We start from the raw sequence: 18,260 nt of genomic DNA on the forward strand, positions 1-18,260 counted from the left end.
TTATACATGCTTTTCAAATCTAGGACTTGAGAAGTGAGAACAAATTATTTGGAGGTAGGTACACACAGATGGAGTTACCACTCATTCACAGAGAGGAAAAAATTTCTATGGTGCACTGAAGAATCATTCAGTATCTTACAGTTTCTCTTTTCTCTGCCTGGTGGCACCCCACAATCTATTCCACGCTTCAGAGAAGAACTGATGAGGATAGACCTAACCGAAGAATAACTGAAAGGGTTTATCAAACCTAAAGTGTGTACTTAAGCTCAAAACTACTGTTCCAAAAATGTCTTATCAGCTGCCACCTGGGACTAGATACATCTAACCTCAAAAATACCCCTTTTATCTATCCAGCCATGCAAAGTTAGTTTTCTGAACATAACCACCATCATGATCTTAATGGAACCAAGCTGCCTTGTATTTCAAGCCTAGTGGGATAGGATGAGGCAACTGGGTATGTTATTACCTATTTCTCAGAGGTACTCATTCTAAAATTGTTTGGAAGATTTCTATAAAAGGATTACGAGTTGCACTACATACACACACACATATATACATAAAAATATTTTTAAAAGCCCATTTTATCTTAAATATGGCCAAACACTGCTATTGCTAACCAATAATCTAGTGGCTGGGGTACCTGCCTGGAAAGTGTGAGAGACCAAGTTCCTCAGATGTAGAGGATTTAGTATCTTCCCTCCTGGATTCTATGTCTTTCTCTCCTGGAGTATCGCCAAACTGCAGGCTATTCGAGAAGAGAGGTGCTCTCAGAGACTTCAACAGCTTGTGTGGAGAAAAGAATAAAAAAAAAAAATCAACTGATCAATAAAGCTCACAAGAGTTGTATATTCAGTGAAGTGGTAAAGACTTTCCAAGTTAGGCTTTTGAGATCTAGCACTGCTATTAAAAATAAGCTAACACAGGAGTATTTTTCTAATTAACTTGTATTTTTTCCAGCATAGCTTTGCCTTGTGAAATATTGGCATACCTAAAATGGGGCCACCACAAGTTTATTTCATGCCTCCATTACTTCTCTCTCAATGCTGTAATGCAAAATATTGTAAGAGGCAAATGTCAATCTCTTAAGTTTTCAAAGTTCTCCACCTGTAAAAGGGTTCTGTTTTCTTCTTGACCCAAAATGAAGTCATGCTGACTTCATTTCATTTACTTGGTTTGTAGCAGAAGACTAATGTGGCAGGAATACACACTTGAGACTCCAGGCTAAGTCATGAAGCATGCTTGGGCTATCCTTCCCATGTCACTTTTGCACTTGCCTTAGTAAAACTGTAATTGTGGAACTGAAAATGGTTATGTGAAGGGTTTCTTTCAGTAGAAACTGAGAGAACAGGAGGGTATGACAAGCATCTGCAAAACTATAGGTTTGGAGGTGAGGTTAATTCCTTAATTAGCCTCACCTTACAACAGGGAAAAAGCTTATCCTGAAATAGTAATGCATGACAGAACTTAGCATTTGTTAGCTTTAATACTGAAATGGGAAATATTGGTGCCTTTGGTGTCACTGAACCAATTCGCTGCATGAGGTTGGAATTTGGGTAAGCTAAGCTAGGGTATAAAATAGATACTCGTGATGGGGGTGGGAGAGGTATGCCTTTATTCTAAGTCACCTAGAACTCTTTCCACCAAGCTACTGAGGAAAATGTCCTTCCTTTGGGTGCGATTTTTGTCTAGCCTCCATTGTGGTTAAGGTTTGGTATACTACAAATTATGGAGTGAGACTAATATTAGAAAGCATTTCCCAAAGAAACCTCAGGGGAGTACTCTTCACACTTTTCAGGTTTGTGGTTTTGTTAGTGAGCTTTTGTACCTCATTTCTGCTTAACCTCAGGTTATGAAACATACTTCATCCCTTAAACAAGGTTTGGATTTGAAATTTAATATTCATTCCTTATGTCTGCAGGATTTTATAAGCAAACAATTTAATATGTAGGTTGATTTAAACAACAATTTTTTCCAGCTGAAGGAGGAGACACTGTCACTGATTGTCCTGTACCTGTATGATATCAACCCATGGTTTCTATGAAGTGCTTAGCTGTTTTTACATACAGGAAATAACATCATCAGTCAGGATCGAGTTTCCTGTGACATTGCGTGTAACTCTTAATAGTGAATGCTGTAGAAAGACTTAAAATTATCAAGCTTTTGTGTTAGTTGCATAACTGTCAATGTCATATGTGGTTGAAATGCACTGCAGCTTATTCCTAGACCTCAGCTAATAATCAATACCACAGCAAGTATTTACAGCTTTAATGGATTGCAAGATAAACCCTGCTGGATTTATGCCATGTATACATCTGCGCTGAACACATGCTGCACACCAGAAAGAATTCCTGTAGCTAAACTACATTATGCTGCTTTAAATAAAACCACTGCAATCTGACTTACTGAAACAAAAAAGCGAAGGCTTATATATAACCAGCTTCCCACTGCCTCCTTCTGTGCTATTGGCTTTCTAGGCCTCTTTTTCTATGCAAAGCATTTCAGCAATATACTTAAATGAGTGAATGTTGCATAATATGATTATGTGCTTTTTCTAAACTGAGGAATGTGTCCCACTTGCTGCATGTTAAACATTGCTGCCTTGATTCTTTCATTGGAAGGGAAATTATGTGCTGACACTTTTATATTCGTGGCAGCTGTCAAATGCTAAAGCAGAGGCTTAAGGGATTGGCTTTTTTCCTTTTTCTGTGTACTGAAAACTAGTATCACTTCCTCTCTCTGGTTTTAGCTCCGAAGGGGAAGATTATATTTGATTCAGGTAATCTTTTTTTTTTTTTTGTCTGTCTCATCCCAGTATGCTACCCTAACTTGTATTACAGGAATTTGCACGTATGGGTAATTAAGGCAAAAAAAAAAAAAAAGCCTCGGAAGTGTACAGAGGCAGCCCTGAGGTGAGCTAGCCTACCACTGAGGAAACATGGCTGGGAGCTTCCCGCCTTGATCTCTGGCACCCAGCTCCAGCCACAGACGCGTCCGCCATCAGGGGTCAGCTGCCTTCGTTCTCTTCCCACCTCGTTCCCCCCTCAGAGGCGGTGAGCCCGGGGCTGGCACAGCCCACGGGCTACCGCTCTGCTCCCTCTTCCCGCCCCCTCTAATCCTCCCTCTATTGCCAGCCGACTACCGAACAGGCTGGCTCCGCAGCCGATGCGTAGATGCAGAGCTGCGTACTGCCCCTGCAAAACCGCTCATTCACCTTGCGGCAAGGTGCCTGTGTGGGAAGGGAAGGCGCTGCGCGCCCGCCGCCGCCGCCTCCTCGGACTGGGGCCCGGCCCCGACCCCGACCCCCTCCCGCCGGCCTCCTCGCGGGCGGCTGCTACCGCTCCCGCCCCGCCCGCCAAGCCCCGGTGGGCGGGGCGGGCCAGGCGCGCGCCGCCGGCTGCGCAGGCGCAGCTGCGCGGCCTCGGAAGCGGCGGGGCGGGCGGGCGCGATGCGGCCGGCGCGAGCATGACAGGTGGCGGGAAGCGGAGGCCGCGCGGGGCGGCGGGCCCGGCCGGCGAGCAGGTGGCCGTTAGCGCGCGTGGGGGGGGCGGGCCGCCGTGCCTGAGGGGACCGAGCCTGCCAGCGGGGGGTGGCGGGGACCGGCAGCCGCGGCCTGAGGCACCCCCGGGTCGGGGCGGGGGTGGCGAACTCTGAGGGCCGCGGTGGTGGGGCCGTAGGCCGGAATGGATGCGGATGCCTTGCCCCTCGTTCTGGTTTGCGCCGTAGCTTTGAGGAAAGTCCCCGGGCCCCTCGCTCTCCAGCGCGGGAGCCGCTCCCGGGGGACCGCCGCCTTTCAGGTGTGCTGTAAACAGCAGCCGCCCAGGGTGCCTGCTGCTAGAAACCAGTGCTCCTGGTGCAGTTAAGTACTTGATGGCGGCCCTCCTAAGAGGTGGAATGTCTGCCTCACGGTACTCTCCTAACAAGAGGAAAGAAACCTTTCTTTTTTATTATTATTCTTTAAAAGAGGGGGGTAATGATAGATACCCATTCTTGGAGCCTTATGTGGGAATGAGGTGGCTGAGGTTACTGCTTTCCTGGTGTGCGTGCTTGTGTGGATCATTTCTTATCCTGTTTCGGTTCATGTTACCTCAGTTTTAAAAACAACTTAAATTTTAAGCTACTTTTAAAATGCTGTCCTGTAAACTGTGCCATTTCGGATGTTCATTAGCAGAGTACTTCAGATAGTAGAGATATGGAGGACTTTTTGTGTGTCGTTTAACCAGACATGACAAAATAGGATTCCTACTTCCAAGCGGCTGTAAAACACACAAGTTTCTTGGATGCAAGCTGGTGTGTGGTTGGAAGTGGTCTTTTTAAAATAACGTAGAGCTTGGATTAGACTTTAGGATTGCTTAGTCCTTTGCTTCATTAACTAATAAAAGTGCTTCTGTTGGTTATATTGACCCATTAATATCAAAGTAGCACTTTGCTATTTCATACATGTTTAGCACATCCCAGATAATGCACTTTTAAGGGATTCTGTCCAAAATAGATGTTCTAATCAGTATATATGCTGGTTTAAGCAACAAGCATGACTTAATGGTCTTAATCATTATCCTCCATTAATACAGAAGTTTTGTAAAATCCTTTAACAGAACTGACAGGAAGCAACTAAATTAAGTTTGTTTTTTTTTTTTATCTTTAGTGTGAAAAAAATGGAGATGTCAAGAAGAGAAGGTCAAATCAGGCAGATGTCCCCGATAATCTTCGTCAAGAAGCAGAAGCATGCTATCGGCTTAGACTGCCTGAAGACTTCTATCAGTTTTGGAAGTTTTGTGAGGAACTAGATCCTGAGAAACCAAGTGGTAGGTTTTTAAATATATTTTGCCTTCTCTTACTTTCACTCTCAAAAACAGCCTGGAGGCAGGCAAGCTGGAGATGGTCAGATGCATTCTAATGCTGCTTTAGTTTTCAGTTAAGATGCAGCATATTTACGTGAGTGTAAACAAGAATACTGGAGGTAATCATGAAGATGTTGGTACACTTCAAGCTTTCTAAGATACAATTACTTAAATCGTGTAATACAGAGGGACTAAATCTGCCTTTCTTGCAAGTATATTTAAAATGTTTAGTGTGGAACTGAAGTTTCCTCATATCGATCCAGGTTTCAGCTTCCCCAAATTTATTATATAACAGAGTGTGGCATCCCTAGGCACTCCAGAAATGACGGTTTCTTTTAGAATCATAGAATGGTTTGGGTTGGAAGGGACCTTTGAAGGTCATCTAGTCCAAACCCCCTGCCATGAGCAGGGACATCTTCAATTAGATCAGGTTGCTCAGAGCCCTGTCCAGCCTGACATTGAATGTTTCCAAGGATGGGGCATCTACCACCTCTCTGGGCAACCTGTTCCAGTGTTTCACCAATGTCATTGTAAAAAATGTCTGTCTTATATCTAGTCTGAATCTGCCCTCTCTTAGTTTAAAACCATTACCCCTTGTCCTGTCGCAATAGGCCCTGCTAAAAAGTCTGTCTCTGTCATTGTTAGAGAACCCCTTTAAGTCCTGAAAGGCGGCAATAAGGTCTCCCCGCCGTCTTCTCTTCTCCAGGCTGAACAACCCCAGCTCTCTCAGCCTGTCCTCATAGCAGAGGAGTTCCATCCCTCTGGTCATTTTTGTGGCCCTGCTCTGGACCCGCTCCAACAGGTCCATGTCCTTCCTGTGCTGAGGACCCCAGAGCTGGAGGCAGTGCTCCAGGTGGGGTCTCACCAGAGCAGAGCAGAGGGGCAGAATCACCTCCCTCGACCTGCTGGCCACGCTGCTTTTGATGCAGCCCAGGACAGGGTTGGCCTTCTGGGCTGCAAGCACACATTGCTGGCTCATGTCCAGCTTTTCATCCACCAGCACCCCCAAGTCCTTCTTGGCAGGGCTGCTCTCAATCCCTTCATCCCCCAGCCTGTACTGATACTGGGGGTTGCCCTGACCCAGGTGCAGGACCTTGCACTTGGCGTTGTTGAACCTCAGGAGGTTTGCATGGGCCCACCTCTCCAGCCTGTCCAGATCCCTCTGGATGGCATCCCATCCCTCAGGCGTGTCACCTGTACCACTCAGCTTGGTGTCATCTGCAAACTTGCTGAGGGTGCACTCAATCCCACTGTCTGTGTCATTGATGAAGATATTAAACAGTACTGGTCCCGATATGGACCCCTGAGGGACACCACTTGTCACCGATCTCCAGATGGACACTGAACCGTTGACCACTACTTAGGAGAAGTGTAATAACCTAACTCTTGAATGAAAGCTATCTGAATAAAAGAACATCTCAGCTTTCCTTGTCTGGTAAACAAGTGTTTGACTGTTTGGATTTATGGAAGCTTTTGGTACCTGAGTGACAGAGGAACTTCTTGGTTTATGCACCCACCAGAAAGTAAACAAGTTCATGCTTTGCTTTTCAGATGCACTTGTGTCAAGTGTTGGACTTACACTGGTTGGACCATATGATATTCTTGCTGGAAAACACAAAAAAGCAAAATCAACAGATGTGGACTTCAATCTTCATTGGAGATTCTTCTATGATCCTCCAGAATTCCAGACTATACTTGTTGGCGATAGCAAAACACAGTATCACATGGGATACTTCAGGTATTTTATTTAATATATGCTCTTGCTGGACTATAATTATGTGTAGCTTTTTCTCCTCTTTTCCACGAGATAGGATTTGAGAACTGTGCACTATCACCAAACAAGAATCTTTCTCTTCTGTAACAGGATATTAACATGTGGGTTGATATCTTTTATTAAAAAAGACCAAAGATACTGAAGACTAGATTTAAGTATTTATTAAACTACCTCTCTCAGCCCTCCAGAGCACCTTCACTTATTAATCTTTAAGTTTTGCTATGATATTTAGAAGAAAAAGTCAAGCCTTATGGAATAAAGGGAATGTGTATTCTCTCTGCATGTACTGATACAAGCTCCTTTCAACATCCTGCTCTAAGATCTTAGAGCTTTAGATCTAAGGGTGTTTCTTGTTAGGTTTCTGAAGGAGATGGCAGCATGGTGAGGAGGCAAAATAATTTTACTTTGAAATAGGAGAAATGGACACAGCTTGATTACTTGTGTGTACTTTTTCATAAATAGGGATGTGCCAGATGAGCTCCCGGTGTGGGTTGGTGCAAATGAAGCTAAGAAGGGCTGCGTGATTTCACAAGTTGGTGATAATGTCTTTGCTGCAGTCAAGTAAGGTTCATATTTACTTCTATTTATGAAAAGTAGAGTAGAAGAGAAACTTGATTGGGAGATGTGATGTGGAATAATGCAGCTAACTTTTATATCTTTCTTTCTCAAGAAACCCTCACTTATTTTCTGTTCCTGTTAGCAAGTTTAATGGTACTCCTCAAAAGTCTTAATAGGCTTCTTGACAGTGTTTTCCTCTTACAAGTAAAATAGATAGGTGTTAATTATCTCATTCTTTAAGTATGTTGGGAGGGATAGGCCCGATAGGGGGAAAAAAAAAATGCCCAGTGGGTGTGTTAAAATACTTCATAAGTAAAGAAAGGGCGTCTCAAACAGTGGTGAAGGAAATCTGAATATCATACTAAATGCGTAGCATCTAGCTCTTGGTTTTGCCTGCAGAAAAGTACATCATTTTTGTATGTAATGAATAACTACGAGAAGTACCATTTCTGACCTGGGGCAAGATAACATTTTTATGGATATGGAATTCGATATGATTCATGAAGCTTTACATGGTCCTGCATCATGAATGTAAACATCAGGTTTCATGACCTGTCAGTTAAAAATGGAAAGCTCTCTAAGGACAGGCGCGTGTCAGTAAGTGAAAGCATACTGAAGAAAAGCTTTGGCAAAAGAACCCTTGTGTAGTGCAGAGTTAAACGAGGCCATTTGTTTTGAAAGCACTATGATGAAACTCATAAATATGTATTTATGTGCATGACTTGGATGACAAATAGTGTATATGGCACTGCAGCAGCAAACTGAATTCTTAAGATAGAAAGATGAACAGCTGCTGAGTCCAGGAGAATCTTCAGCACCTGCAGATGGCATAAACTATATTGTAATGCAAATACAGATAGGAAATGCCAAAGTACTGCCTGTGCCAAACTTCTTTTCTTCCTTGTTGTTAAGAGGCTTGCATTCCCAAGCCTGTGTGTATAAATAAACACGTGACTGCTAATCTTCATTATAAGATTTGGAGGTTTAGTGATTAGAAGGCTATTCACTTGTTTGTTTTCTGTTCAGATCTTTTAAGACATGTTTCTTCTGTTTGCAGATTATTTTTGTCAAAAAAACTTAAGGAAGTGACTGATAAAAAGAAAAACGCTATTTTGAAAGACATAGATGAAAAGCTAACAAGAACAGCAAAAGAACTGGGTTATTCTCTGGAACAAAAAACCATGAAGATGAAACAGAGAGATAAGAAAGTATGACTTTCTGATCCACTGGAGAGAACTAAGTTCTGTTAACCTTTTTTCATTTACTTCCCTGGGGTTTTATTATTATTATTATCATTTTTTAATTTTTCCCCCTAGTCAGTAAAGATGCTTCATTTAGGAATTTCAAGAGCTAATCACTTCTCTCTATAAAACTTCAGGAGAAGGAAGATTAATACAAATGTGTTCCAGATAATGGGATTAAATCAAAACACTTCACTCCTGTCAACCATAGCTTGGCATTCAATTAAAGAAAAAAAACCCCAAACAAACAATAAGGAAAATAGTCTAAAAACTAAACCAAATGGGGAGCATGGAGAAAACTGCTTCAAAGTGAAGATTCATGTAAACAGTTGGGTTGGATCTATTGGAAACGGGAACATTAAGGATGATATGGATTAGTAACAGAGGTTTTTCACAGACCTATCAGAAACAATTATGGTAGGGAGTGACTAAACAAATGTAGTACAGTGCTACACAAGTGACTGCAAGGATTCCTAGATTTCAGAACTTTGCTGAACTGGAGTTTCCAGTTATTTTAAACTTCAGTACTTAGCAGTAACTGCTATATACTTTAAAACTCAGTGGATGTCCTGGAGCCTGGACACTATGTTAGGTTTGACCACCAGCAGTCAGGTGGTGTTTAGTGAGGTGAGTGGTTTTATGTCACAGTATTAAATTACGGTGCCATATTCAATTTCCTGTCTCTTTAGGTGGTGACCAAAGCATTTCATGGAGCAGGCCTAGTTGTTCCTGTAGACAAAAATGATGTTGGATACAGAGAACTCCCTGAAACAAATGGTAAATATCTTTGTTTACTATATTCTTCTGCTTTATGTAAGTAAACAACCTTCACTCACACAGCTACTCTGCAAAAACCAAACTGCTTTCATATTTCCTACTTGAAGAATACGAGCGGTGGGAGTAAAAGGCCGAAGTCTTAACCGTCACACTTGAGCTCAAAGTATTTTCCTTAAATGAACCAGATGAGAATCAGTGAAACATGCTAAATCTGAAATAATAATTCCTGAAGTAGTAGTTTAGAAGACCCTCTCTTTTCTGTTGGCACAGCCATGCAGGAAGTAGATCCAAAGAACTGCTCTGCATTCAGGGATTTGTGGGTTTTATTTCTTATCCCCCCTCTTCTCCCAGTGTTGTTCTAATCAGAATCAGTTCCTTGATGCAAGTTCGCCACACAAATGCTCGTCTCTGTATGGGGAACTGAGATGGATGGGGACGGGGCAAGAATGAGCAGCAAAGGAAAGGGGGAAGCTTTTTCACCAGCAGCTCAGGGTGTGCCCACTTAGTCTTCATGTAAGCGTGACACATAGGTATGTTTTTGCCACAAACTACTTCTGTGCAATATTAAATTTCTTTATTTAAGCATCTAAATATTTCTGCTTCTGTTTCTTACAGCTAATCTTAAAAAAATCTGTAAGGCCATTGTTGATGCACCTACTGATGATGAGAGACTGAAGGCCTTTGCACCCATTCAAGAAATGCTCACCTTTGTTCAGTTTGCTAATGATGAATGTGACTATGGAATGGGATACGAACTGGGTATGGACCTGTTTTGCTATGGATCACATGTGAGTACTATGACAATCATACTTCAGAAAATTATGTATTATTTTAGGCACGGACCAGGAGTTGTTCTGTGTCATAAATATTTATTCCCAACTCTATCGCATAATTAGCCCTAGGAATCATGCAAGTCTAAAGAATATTCTTGATCTGTGAAGACTGTTGAAAAGTCACACTTAGGACACCATTCCATGTTGAATTTAAAATTGCTGGTATGAAAGCACAGTCCTGCAATCCAGAAGCATTTAACTGCTGTGATTCAGTGTGCATAATTCAAGGAGTTGCCATTAGACTCCTAAAACTGCAGAACGTCTGATCCAGGTGTACTGAATAGCTATGGCCCCCTGTCCCCAACTACCCGGATGGGCGCAAGCACGCATGTTCAACTGGATCAAGAAATAGCCTGATGTCTGTAGTAACCCCAGCAAAAAAAAAAGGAACCTCAGTCAGTTGCCGACCTGCGCTGCCTGTATGGCTGCATAAAACACCTCCCACCAGCTGGCTGCATCTCTACGCTTCTAGTATCTTTCTGGTTCTGTGCTAACAAATTATCATAAATAAGCTGATTGACTTAATCACATGTAAAGATTCTACTGAACGCTTTTTGTTCTGTATTAGCCGCTGGCCCGTTGATGAAATGGGTCATGTCCGTAACAAATCTATGGCTAGGAAATAACATTTAAAGAAGCTTCAACATCAGTGTAATATGAATGGGTGGTCAGAGAAACACCCGTGCAACATGGCTTCGTTTAGTAAAAACAGTATTGGCTAAGGGATGCTCCAGAGCATCACGTGGAAAGATCAAAATCTTGCAATACTAAATGTAGGCCCAGAAAAGTTGTGCTAAACACTAGTTCAAATATTTAGCCACTGAAATGAAGGAAAAATCACTGCTCCGCCCATACACTGTTAAATTACTAATGTGTTTCTCAGATGTCCTGCTCTGCTCTCACAAGTTCCCTACAGCATCTGAGAATGTGGTGGTACTTTCCTCTGATACCTTGCTTATTTAGGACCCTTCCTTCGGTGACTGTGCTGCTTCAGCTGCTTAATTCCTTCCTACGTCTGGAAGGAAAGTGACTTCTGGTTGGCTGAGCAGCTGGAGGCAAACCCCCATCTTTCACGCTTCGTGCTTCTTGGCACGTGAGATGAACCACTAGCAAACTTGTGCAATGAATGATTATGTCTTTGCAGCACTGTGACGTGGCCCGATACCTATCTTATGCAGCAATCTGAAACAGCTCTAATTTTGCAGCTACTTTCTGAAAATAGAAACCTTACTTCATTTTCCAGTGTAGGAAACAGAACGGAAAAACAATGGCTTTCCACATAAATAACGCCCCAGTTTGGCCCCAGTGTTTTTGCCTGCCTGTAGATGTTGAGAGCTGCTTTCTGGTTCTGACTAGAGCCCTGCCTGCAGAGCCAGAAGAAACACGGACACTTTATCCGTAGCCTCAGGCAGGAAACATGACTGAAACCTCTTCCCTTTCATAGGAGAGGTGTAGTGGGCTTACATGTACAGTAGCGATAACGAACGCTACATCTGCTCTGACTTGTACACATTTGGTAGTACTTACACATTCAGTCCTATTGTGATCCCCTCGAGCTGTGGAGTGTGACAGGAGCTGGGACTCCAGCCCAGCCTTCAGGCTGGACGACTCCATGCCTTAACAGTAGTGATCATCATCTCCTGCATCGCTAAAAATCGATTTCCCCCTCTCCGTGCCGCAGTTCGGTCACCCAGCCCGGCCTGGCTGTGGCCGTTACCGGCCCGGGGGGGGGCTGAGGACCGGGCCCTGGGTGGGGCAGGGCCTGGCGGGCGGGCTGCTCCCGCTGCACGACCACAGCCGTGACCCCCAGCTGCTCTTGTGTTCCCTCTCGCCCGCAGTACTTCCACAAGACGGTGGGCCAGCTGCTGCCTCTGGCTTACAGCCTGCTGAAGAGGGGCCTCTTCGCCGAGATCATCCAGTCGCACCTGGCCAGCCGGCGGGAGGAGGAGGTGGACCGGCTCGCGCCCTGAGGCGGCCGGCCGCGCGCTCCGGGCCCGGGCTTCGCTTTGTGTTGCCGCGTGCGCGCGCTCGGCGCGGCTGCCCGCGCTCAGTAAAAGCTTGGCGAAGGAAAAGCTTGGCGGCGGCTCCGCGTGCTGGCTGCGCGTGCGCCGGGGAGCGGGGCCGTCACGTGCCGGTACTGCGGCAACCGGCCGGCGGAAGTCAGCGCGCGTGGGGCTGGGCGAGGGGCCGGGCCCGCGAGAGTGCCGCCCGCGCGCGGCTGCGCCAGCCCCGCCCTCAACCGGCGGCGGCTTCCGGAGGGCGCCGGGGCCCCGACGGGGAGCGGCGGCTGGTGGGCTCCGGTGGGCGCGGGGCCCGCCCGCGGGTGGCCGCTGGCCGTGCCGCCCCTGCTGCCGGTACTCGCGGGCTTCCGCACAGGACGAGCGGCAGCCCGGTGCTGGGGTTACTCTGCCTTCTGTACTCGTCTCCGTTTCTCAGCCTGAAGCTGAACCGAGAGCAGGTAGTGCCGCCGCCTGCTTGCTGTCAGGAGGCGCAACGAGGGCGCGTTACCATTTTACGTTTCTCAGAGAAGCTGTAGGTATCGGGGGAGCGATTCAGTCGTGGACTGACTTGGTGTACCTCGGTCGCACCCAGCTGCTTATTTACACCTACCGAACTCCATTTCTTTGCTCTTGGTGATTTTCACTGGCATTGTCCGTTTCCTCAATTCTGTCCCGCCACATAGGTAAAAAATTAAGTTACAGCAGCTTGCCCTTTTGCATTATAACAAAGCACTGCCTCTGGTCTCGATCTTCTGGATCTGGCTGAATCAACGGGAAACAAATAGGATTAAAACCCAGCTAACTGACATTGCAAGATAAATAAGGAATTCCACTGCATTTGCTACCTTATTAGTCAGATGAAGTCACCCCATTTTCACTAATCTGGACTTCTAAAAATAGAAATGAAGTGATTTTGCACAAGATGCAAATTGTTTTCCAGTTCATTGCTCTGCTGTTCTATTTTGTTATTACCCTTAGAGCTTTATTTTCAGGCAACTGCTTGAAGTAACAGTCCAGAAACCAATGGAAAATAACATTTGCTCTTACTCGCCAGGCCTGCCGTCGTACAGCGACTTGACTTCTATTGTAGCAGTTCACGTCATTACTAATGATGACAGTCCTGCTAAGGAAGATTATAGACCACTAGCAACGTGCTCAAATCTCAAAGTCCTACCTGCGTTTTAGCAGACAATTACACTTCCGAAGGTCCCTTCCAGCATAAACTAATAAATAATTCACAGTGTAAGTCAGAGTCTTTCAAAAGTGCATCTTGAGTTCTTAAGGCAAGGTACTTTTGGTTCGCAGAACTGCATGCCGCGTCTCCTTTTGCAAATTTGACAACCCCACCCCTTTCAATCAGCATATAAATCAGCTTTAATCAAACATAAGCACAAGCGTACAGAAACTCTTTCACAGGACCAGAATTTTGTATTTTATACATAAAAAAGAGGTACTTTCTTGAAAATTCAGTCTCATTCCCCCTTACTTTTTTACGTTCTAAATAGAAGATACCTTCTTATTTAATGTCCCATAAATCGTAGAGGTAACAACAAAGTATTCACCTTTCTCCTTGTTTAAATATGAACTTAATTAATCTGCAAAAATGGGGACCGTACTATGGATGTTCCAGTCTTATCTATTACCCTCTAACAGAGAAGGAAAACTGTGCCATCACCTGAAAAAAAGACTGAAGTGCTGTACATCATTAATACACATCATCAACAGCTGCCTAACAATTTTTTTCATACCAGAGGTACTAAAAATGTTCTGTGTAGAAACTACGTAATCCTGGCTTTTAGACACTAAAGGCATCATCTCCTTTTAAATCAGGAAGCCAACTATTCTATAATTATATCATTAAAACAATTTTTAAAATTTCTACTTTGGAACAAAATACGTAATACTGATCTGTTTGTTTGATTGGGTTGATTTGGCTGCTGACTTGTAGCCAAATGCTAGGCAATACACAGATTCCATCTCCTCCTGAAATTCCTCCTTTTGTTATCTGCTTACTGGTTTTGTATGTAAAATTCCTAGCTGTTCATTTTCTCTCAGGGAAAATAAATACAAAAATCGACACAAATACTGTTTGTGAAAAAAGTGACAAGACATGACAGAACAACAAATGGTCATACAGAAGTTTTTAATGTTTGATTAAATCATCACAGTAATCAGAATTTTTACTGTAATGATACGCAGCTCTACCACACTAGTATAAATAAAAACATTAAGATCAATATTAAATACAGTTCTAGGCAACATCACAGATTAACAAAGAATGCATTCTTCATGAACCAGTAACTGAATGTTTTTTTTTAAAAAAAAAAAAAGAAAAAAAAACCCCAAACGCTGACACTTTCCCCCTCCCATCCACCACATTTTTTTTCAAATTAATAACTTGAGTAAGGCGTTGGAAATTTTATGTTAGAAAATTGTTGTTGCACAGCACAGGCACACGTACTTCGTTATCAGAACCTCTTACCGTATGTTTAGCAGAAGACATTTTAAATGTCAACAGGGAAAGCTTAGCAGGTAAGAAGAGCAAACAGAGATGCACAATTTATATGCAGCACTTGGGATCCATACCGAAATTATAAACCGCAGCAGGGGTGTGAACTGTATTTTAATTCAGACAGTACGGTCTGTAGAATTAGGTGCAAGTTAATACAGTAAACACAGCAGTGTTTTATGAGACCATCAGAAATGGCAGAGGTTTCAAGCTGATGTAAAGCAATTTTTGTATGTGTAATGCGTTTGTGTTCTTCCACTGTAGAAAAAAAGTGAGACAAGGGAAACGAGCATCACAGACAGCTGCCAGAGCTGCCTTCTACCAGTGGGCCAAATCCTGCTCTTGGTGAAGTTCCTTCTGTAAAGTTTCTTTGGAGTTACACAATGGAACAGAACAAATTCTGACCCGCTAGCACTGACTGCGGGTGGAAGAACGCAGCCGCTTGCCGCAACGCTCCCCTTTTAACACAGCCGGATTCCCTGTTTCAGTTCCAAACCCGTTGTTAATACAGGGGCTGATCGCCATGAGCCCACTGGCACCTTTCGCTTTCTACTGGTTCCAGTTGCTGCCAGAGATGAGATGTCGAGGTGGAAGGGGCAGTTTTATACTCAGAAAAATCAGTAAAAATTCAGCAGAGCACTTAAGCACAGGCATTATTTTGGAGCTTTGCAAAAGTACCAGACTTTTGTTTCAGTAGGTTGTTGTACTTAAGATAAAATCATACTGAGTACTTTGCAAATAAAGACATTTGAGGTATCTGTGATGAATGCCTCAGAGATACCCAGGATGATTATTTTAGACTTTTCCCATTTATATTTTTGCAGTCTTGTTGGCATAATTCTTAAAAGAAGGAGATTTTATCTAACCCCATATTATAAAGCATGATTTCTTAATTTTTTTCCTCCGAACTTCAGGCTTATAGCATATTGCCTTTTTTCCTCTGCACGTGTTTGCGGTGGTGGTTTGATAAAACAAATACGAAACAAATTAATCTAGTGACTGGAAAGAAAAAGGTAAGGAAGTTCGGGATCTGTCCGTTCGGCTGCTAGCGTCTGTGTTGCTGCTGAATTTTAAAGTCCTGCCGAAGTTTCAAGTACCGGATTCCATTCTGCCCTGCTGCTCATCTTCTGTGGCTACATATAATTTACACCTCTATATACTTAAAAAACCAAACCAAAACAAAAAAAACGAGAAAAGATTCAAAAGCTATCTAATAATTATAGTTGCTTTCTTGCTATTATTTTCAAAACCCTGCAGTTTTTTTAAACAAAATTTTTATATTACTGTTCCAGTTATCTGCTAGTAGAGGAAAAGGGAAATCTCAAGGTAACGGCAGTGAAAGTTACATTTGAAAATGCATGTTGGATCATAAAGAAACCATTTTGTTTAAACCCTTCATCTAGTTGTAAACATTTGCTAATCCTCCATGACTTGCAGAGGATTATATGAATTATTCTATAAAATCACATTAAAAAGGTAATTAGTTATGTGAGATATTAACTGATTCATATTTAATAATTTTTTAATCCATACAAATATAAATAAAGAATGGTAAAACTTCAAGAAAAATAATATACATTTAGTGCAAGTTATGAGTTACATTTCTTCCTACCATGTCAGCAGTGGAACGTCTTTTGTGGAGAAGGAAAAATAAAAATGACCGTTCTCAAATTTTACAGGGGGGGAAAAAAAGATCTCCAGTGTTGTAGCATGCAATTTTTACCAGATACACGTGTACAGAATTGTTCCAGCTCTTAACTAGTAGAATAGCAGTATTTTTCCTTATACTGCACGACATTGGTATATATCATAGTGTTTTCAATAATACAAAAATTGCATAAGACAGGTCACATTATTGATATTTTCTGCAGCAAAGACAGTCTTTTTCTTTGAAACGCTCGTTTCATCTGGTTTTAGTTTTTCTCATATCACGACAGCACGTGGGTTGAAAGAAGTCTCGCACGGTTCTTGCGAGGTATTACCTGTTGGATCTGGTTTTGTCGCAGTGGATCTGTACTGCCCCAAGCATTTCACGATGTACAAACTCGCACATTTAATGGCACAAGAAAAACCTCCTTTCTTGTGATCAAACCTCAGTAACTCACAGTACATCTCAATATGAGAAACAACTGCTTCACAAGGGCACACCAATTTTAAAGAGGCTTTGTTACGGCTCAGGAGAGAGAGAAATAAAGCTCTTATGGAATGTAGAAAGGTGACGTGTAATAACTATACGCTTCATGAGTTAACGCAACAGTTTTCAATGGTAAGAAGGGCAAGACCTTTCAGTCTCCGTAAGATGGCTCAATTCAGAACGATCCCTCCAGAAACAGGGACTAGTCACACGTCTCTTCAATGCTGAAGTACCAGGCTGGGGCTGGAGAACTGCGCCACCTCGCTCGGCTCACCCACTGCACTATCATGGCAGACCTGACGTCTCGGGACGCATCCAGTGCAGGGCAGCAGCTCTGCCTTCCCACGCTCCCTTCAGCCTTCCTCCTCGCCACGTACTCCCCCAGACCAACTCCCGATTTCCAGCAGCACTGTTAACGCAAAAACCCAGCTCTCGTCTCTGATTTTAGAAGCATCCCCCAGACTAAAGTGTTGTGCTATTCAACAAATGAACCTCCTCTTCCGCTTCCTCTCTCTCCTCAGCTATGGGTTTCAGTTGAACATTATTGAGGCGGGGTCTTGGTTTGCCGTCTGGGCCATATGACGGAGGATATCTTTTTTTGTTATAATGCCAAGGAGGCGCCTGAAAAGGATAAACGGAAGATCGATATTAATCCAAGCGGGAAAATAATAAAGCAGAGCAAATTTGTAGCCAAGTCCTTTTTGTTGACAGGAATAGAGCAAAAGTAAACAGCCTGATTTTCTTATTTAAAGAAAAACATTTTATTAATCAAAATATTGAGGAACCACCAGTTTGTTAAAAGACAGCAATGCTGAGACACCATATCAGATGGTCTCTGACAGCTGTAGTCCATTTTAATGAAATACAAGTAATACAAGTAGAGCCCATGACAATTTTTATTTAACTTTTTGTTTCTACAAAAATGAAATTTTGATTAGCGTATGCCAACAAAAAAGTAAAGAGGGACAAAGAAAAAAGAGGTATGAAAAAGAAGTGATATTGATCCCATTTCGTAAGGGAGGCACGTTCCAACCTAGCCATCAGAAGTGACGTACCGCTTGATGGCCCAAAATCCTAATCGCAAATCAAACTCCCCTCGCCTCCGTTTTTAAATCGTAAGGATCCTTCCAGTCTGACGCACTGGCTCAGGCTGAATGTATTCATAGGAGCACACTGGATTGGCCATGAAACTTTTGTAAAATAAACAACAGTTAACTAGGTTTTGAAGTTCACAGCTTTAGAAAATAAATTGTGACTAATAAAAGACAATTTTCATTTTCCAATTTAGGTACTGTGCTCTTATGACAGGGTCTTCATGGCTTTTAAAATTATAACTGTGAAACGTCAAAAAGGGTGAGACTGTCCAAAAGGATAATATCACAGGAGAAGCAAAGAGCAGAATGAAGGAGCTGCTGCCCTTGTTATTCTGGTTAGTACATTTTGTTTTGTCTTATTAAAGGACGCATGAAATACTTGTGAAATATGAGCATAAAATGAGAACGTAATTAGCATGTTTTGCACATAAGCAGCTAAACTTGGTAGGTAGGTTTAGTAGAGAGGTAACTAGCAACCCACGTCCAAATTAAGACAAGGTCT

At 43.0% G+C, this 18,260-nt stretch overlaps 2 protein-coding genes across 8 annotated transcripts in view; one reads left to right on the top strand and one right to left on the bottom strand.

The window, feature by feature from the left end:
- The first annotated feature begins 3,398 nt into the window (after nt 1–3,398).
- HPF1 (histone PARylation factor 1) lies at nt 3,399–13,263 on the top strand. 2 transcript variants are annotated; one of them, XM_087737582.1, is made up of 9 exons: nt 3,399–3,519; nt 4,643–4,802; nt 6,390–6,576; nt 7,075–7,173; nt 8,228–8,378; nt 9,101–9,188; nt 9,804–9,976; nt 11,860–12,553; nt 13,076–13,263. In XM_087737582.1, the coding sequence occupies exons 1-8, from the start codon at nt 3,463–3,465 to the stop codon at nt 11,989–11,991; spliced, it is 1,047 nt and encodes a 348-aa protein (XP_087593708.1). In that variant the 5' UTR covers nt 3,399–3,462; the 3' UTR covers nt 11,992–12,553; nt 13,076–13,263. The 2 variants fall into 2 exon arrangements, with proteins under 2 accessions (XP_087593708.1, XP_087593710.1); XM_087737584.1 differs by having other exon boundaries at nt 11,860–12,479.
- An 884-nt stretch (nt 13,264–14,147) lies between these two features.
- The window catches only part of CLCN3 (Cl-/H+ antiporter 3), a 69,031-nt gene continuing 64,918 nt past the window's right edge, over nt 14,148–18,260 (bottom strand). For 5 of the 6 annotated variants that reach the window (XM_087737579.1, XM_087737581.1, XM_087737580.1 and 2 more), the window contains one exon: nt 14,148–17,285. In XM_087737579.1, the coding sequence (XP_087593705.1) occupies nt 17,127–17,285 (159 nt within the window). In that variant the 3' untranslated portion in view covers nt 14,148–17,126. The remainder of the gene's footprint in view (nt 17,286–18,260) is intronic. The other variant, XR_015700039.1, reaches the window with a different exon arrangement.

This window comes from Nipponia nippon, unplaced genomic scaffold (assembly GCF_047370975.1).
Source record: "Nipponia nippon isolate SJK-2023a ecotype South Korea unplaced genomic scaffold, ASM4737097v1 scaffold_6, whole genome shotgun sequence".
NCBI lineage: Eukaryota > Metazoa > Chordata > Aves > Pelecaniformes > Threskiornithidae > Nipponia > Nipponia nippon.

Excerpts from the sequence above, each read along its gene's own strand:
- HPF1 (XM_087737582.1), top strand. The coding sequence starts at position 3,463 with ATGACAGGTGGCGGGAAGCGGAGGCCGCGCGGGGCGGCGGGCCCGGCC. Across the intron at positions 7,174-8,227 it reads AATGTCTTTGCTGCAGTCAA|ATTATTTTTGTCAAAAAAAC; the intron begins GTAAGGTTCATA and ends TTCTGTTTGCAG. Across the intron at positions 8,379-9,100 it reads TGAAACAGAGAGATAAGAAA|GTGGTGACCAAAGCATTTCA; the intron begins GTATGACTTTCT and ends CTGTCTCTTTAG.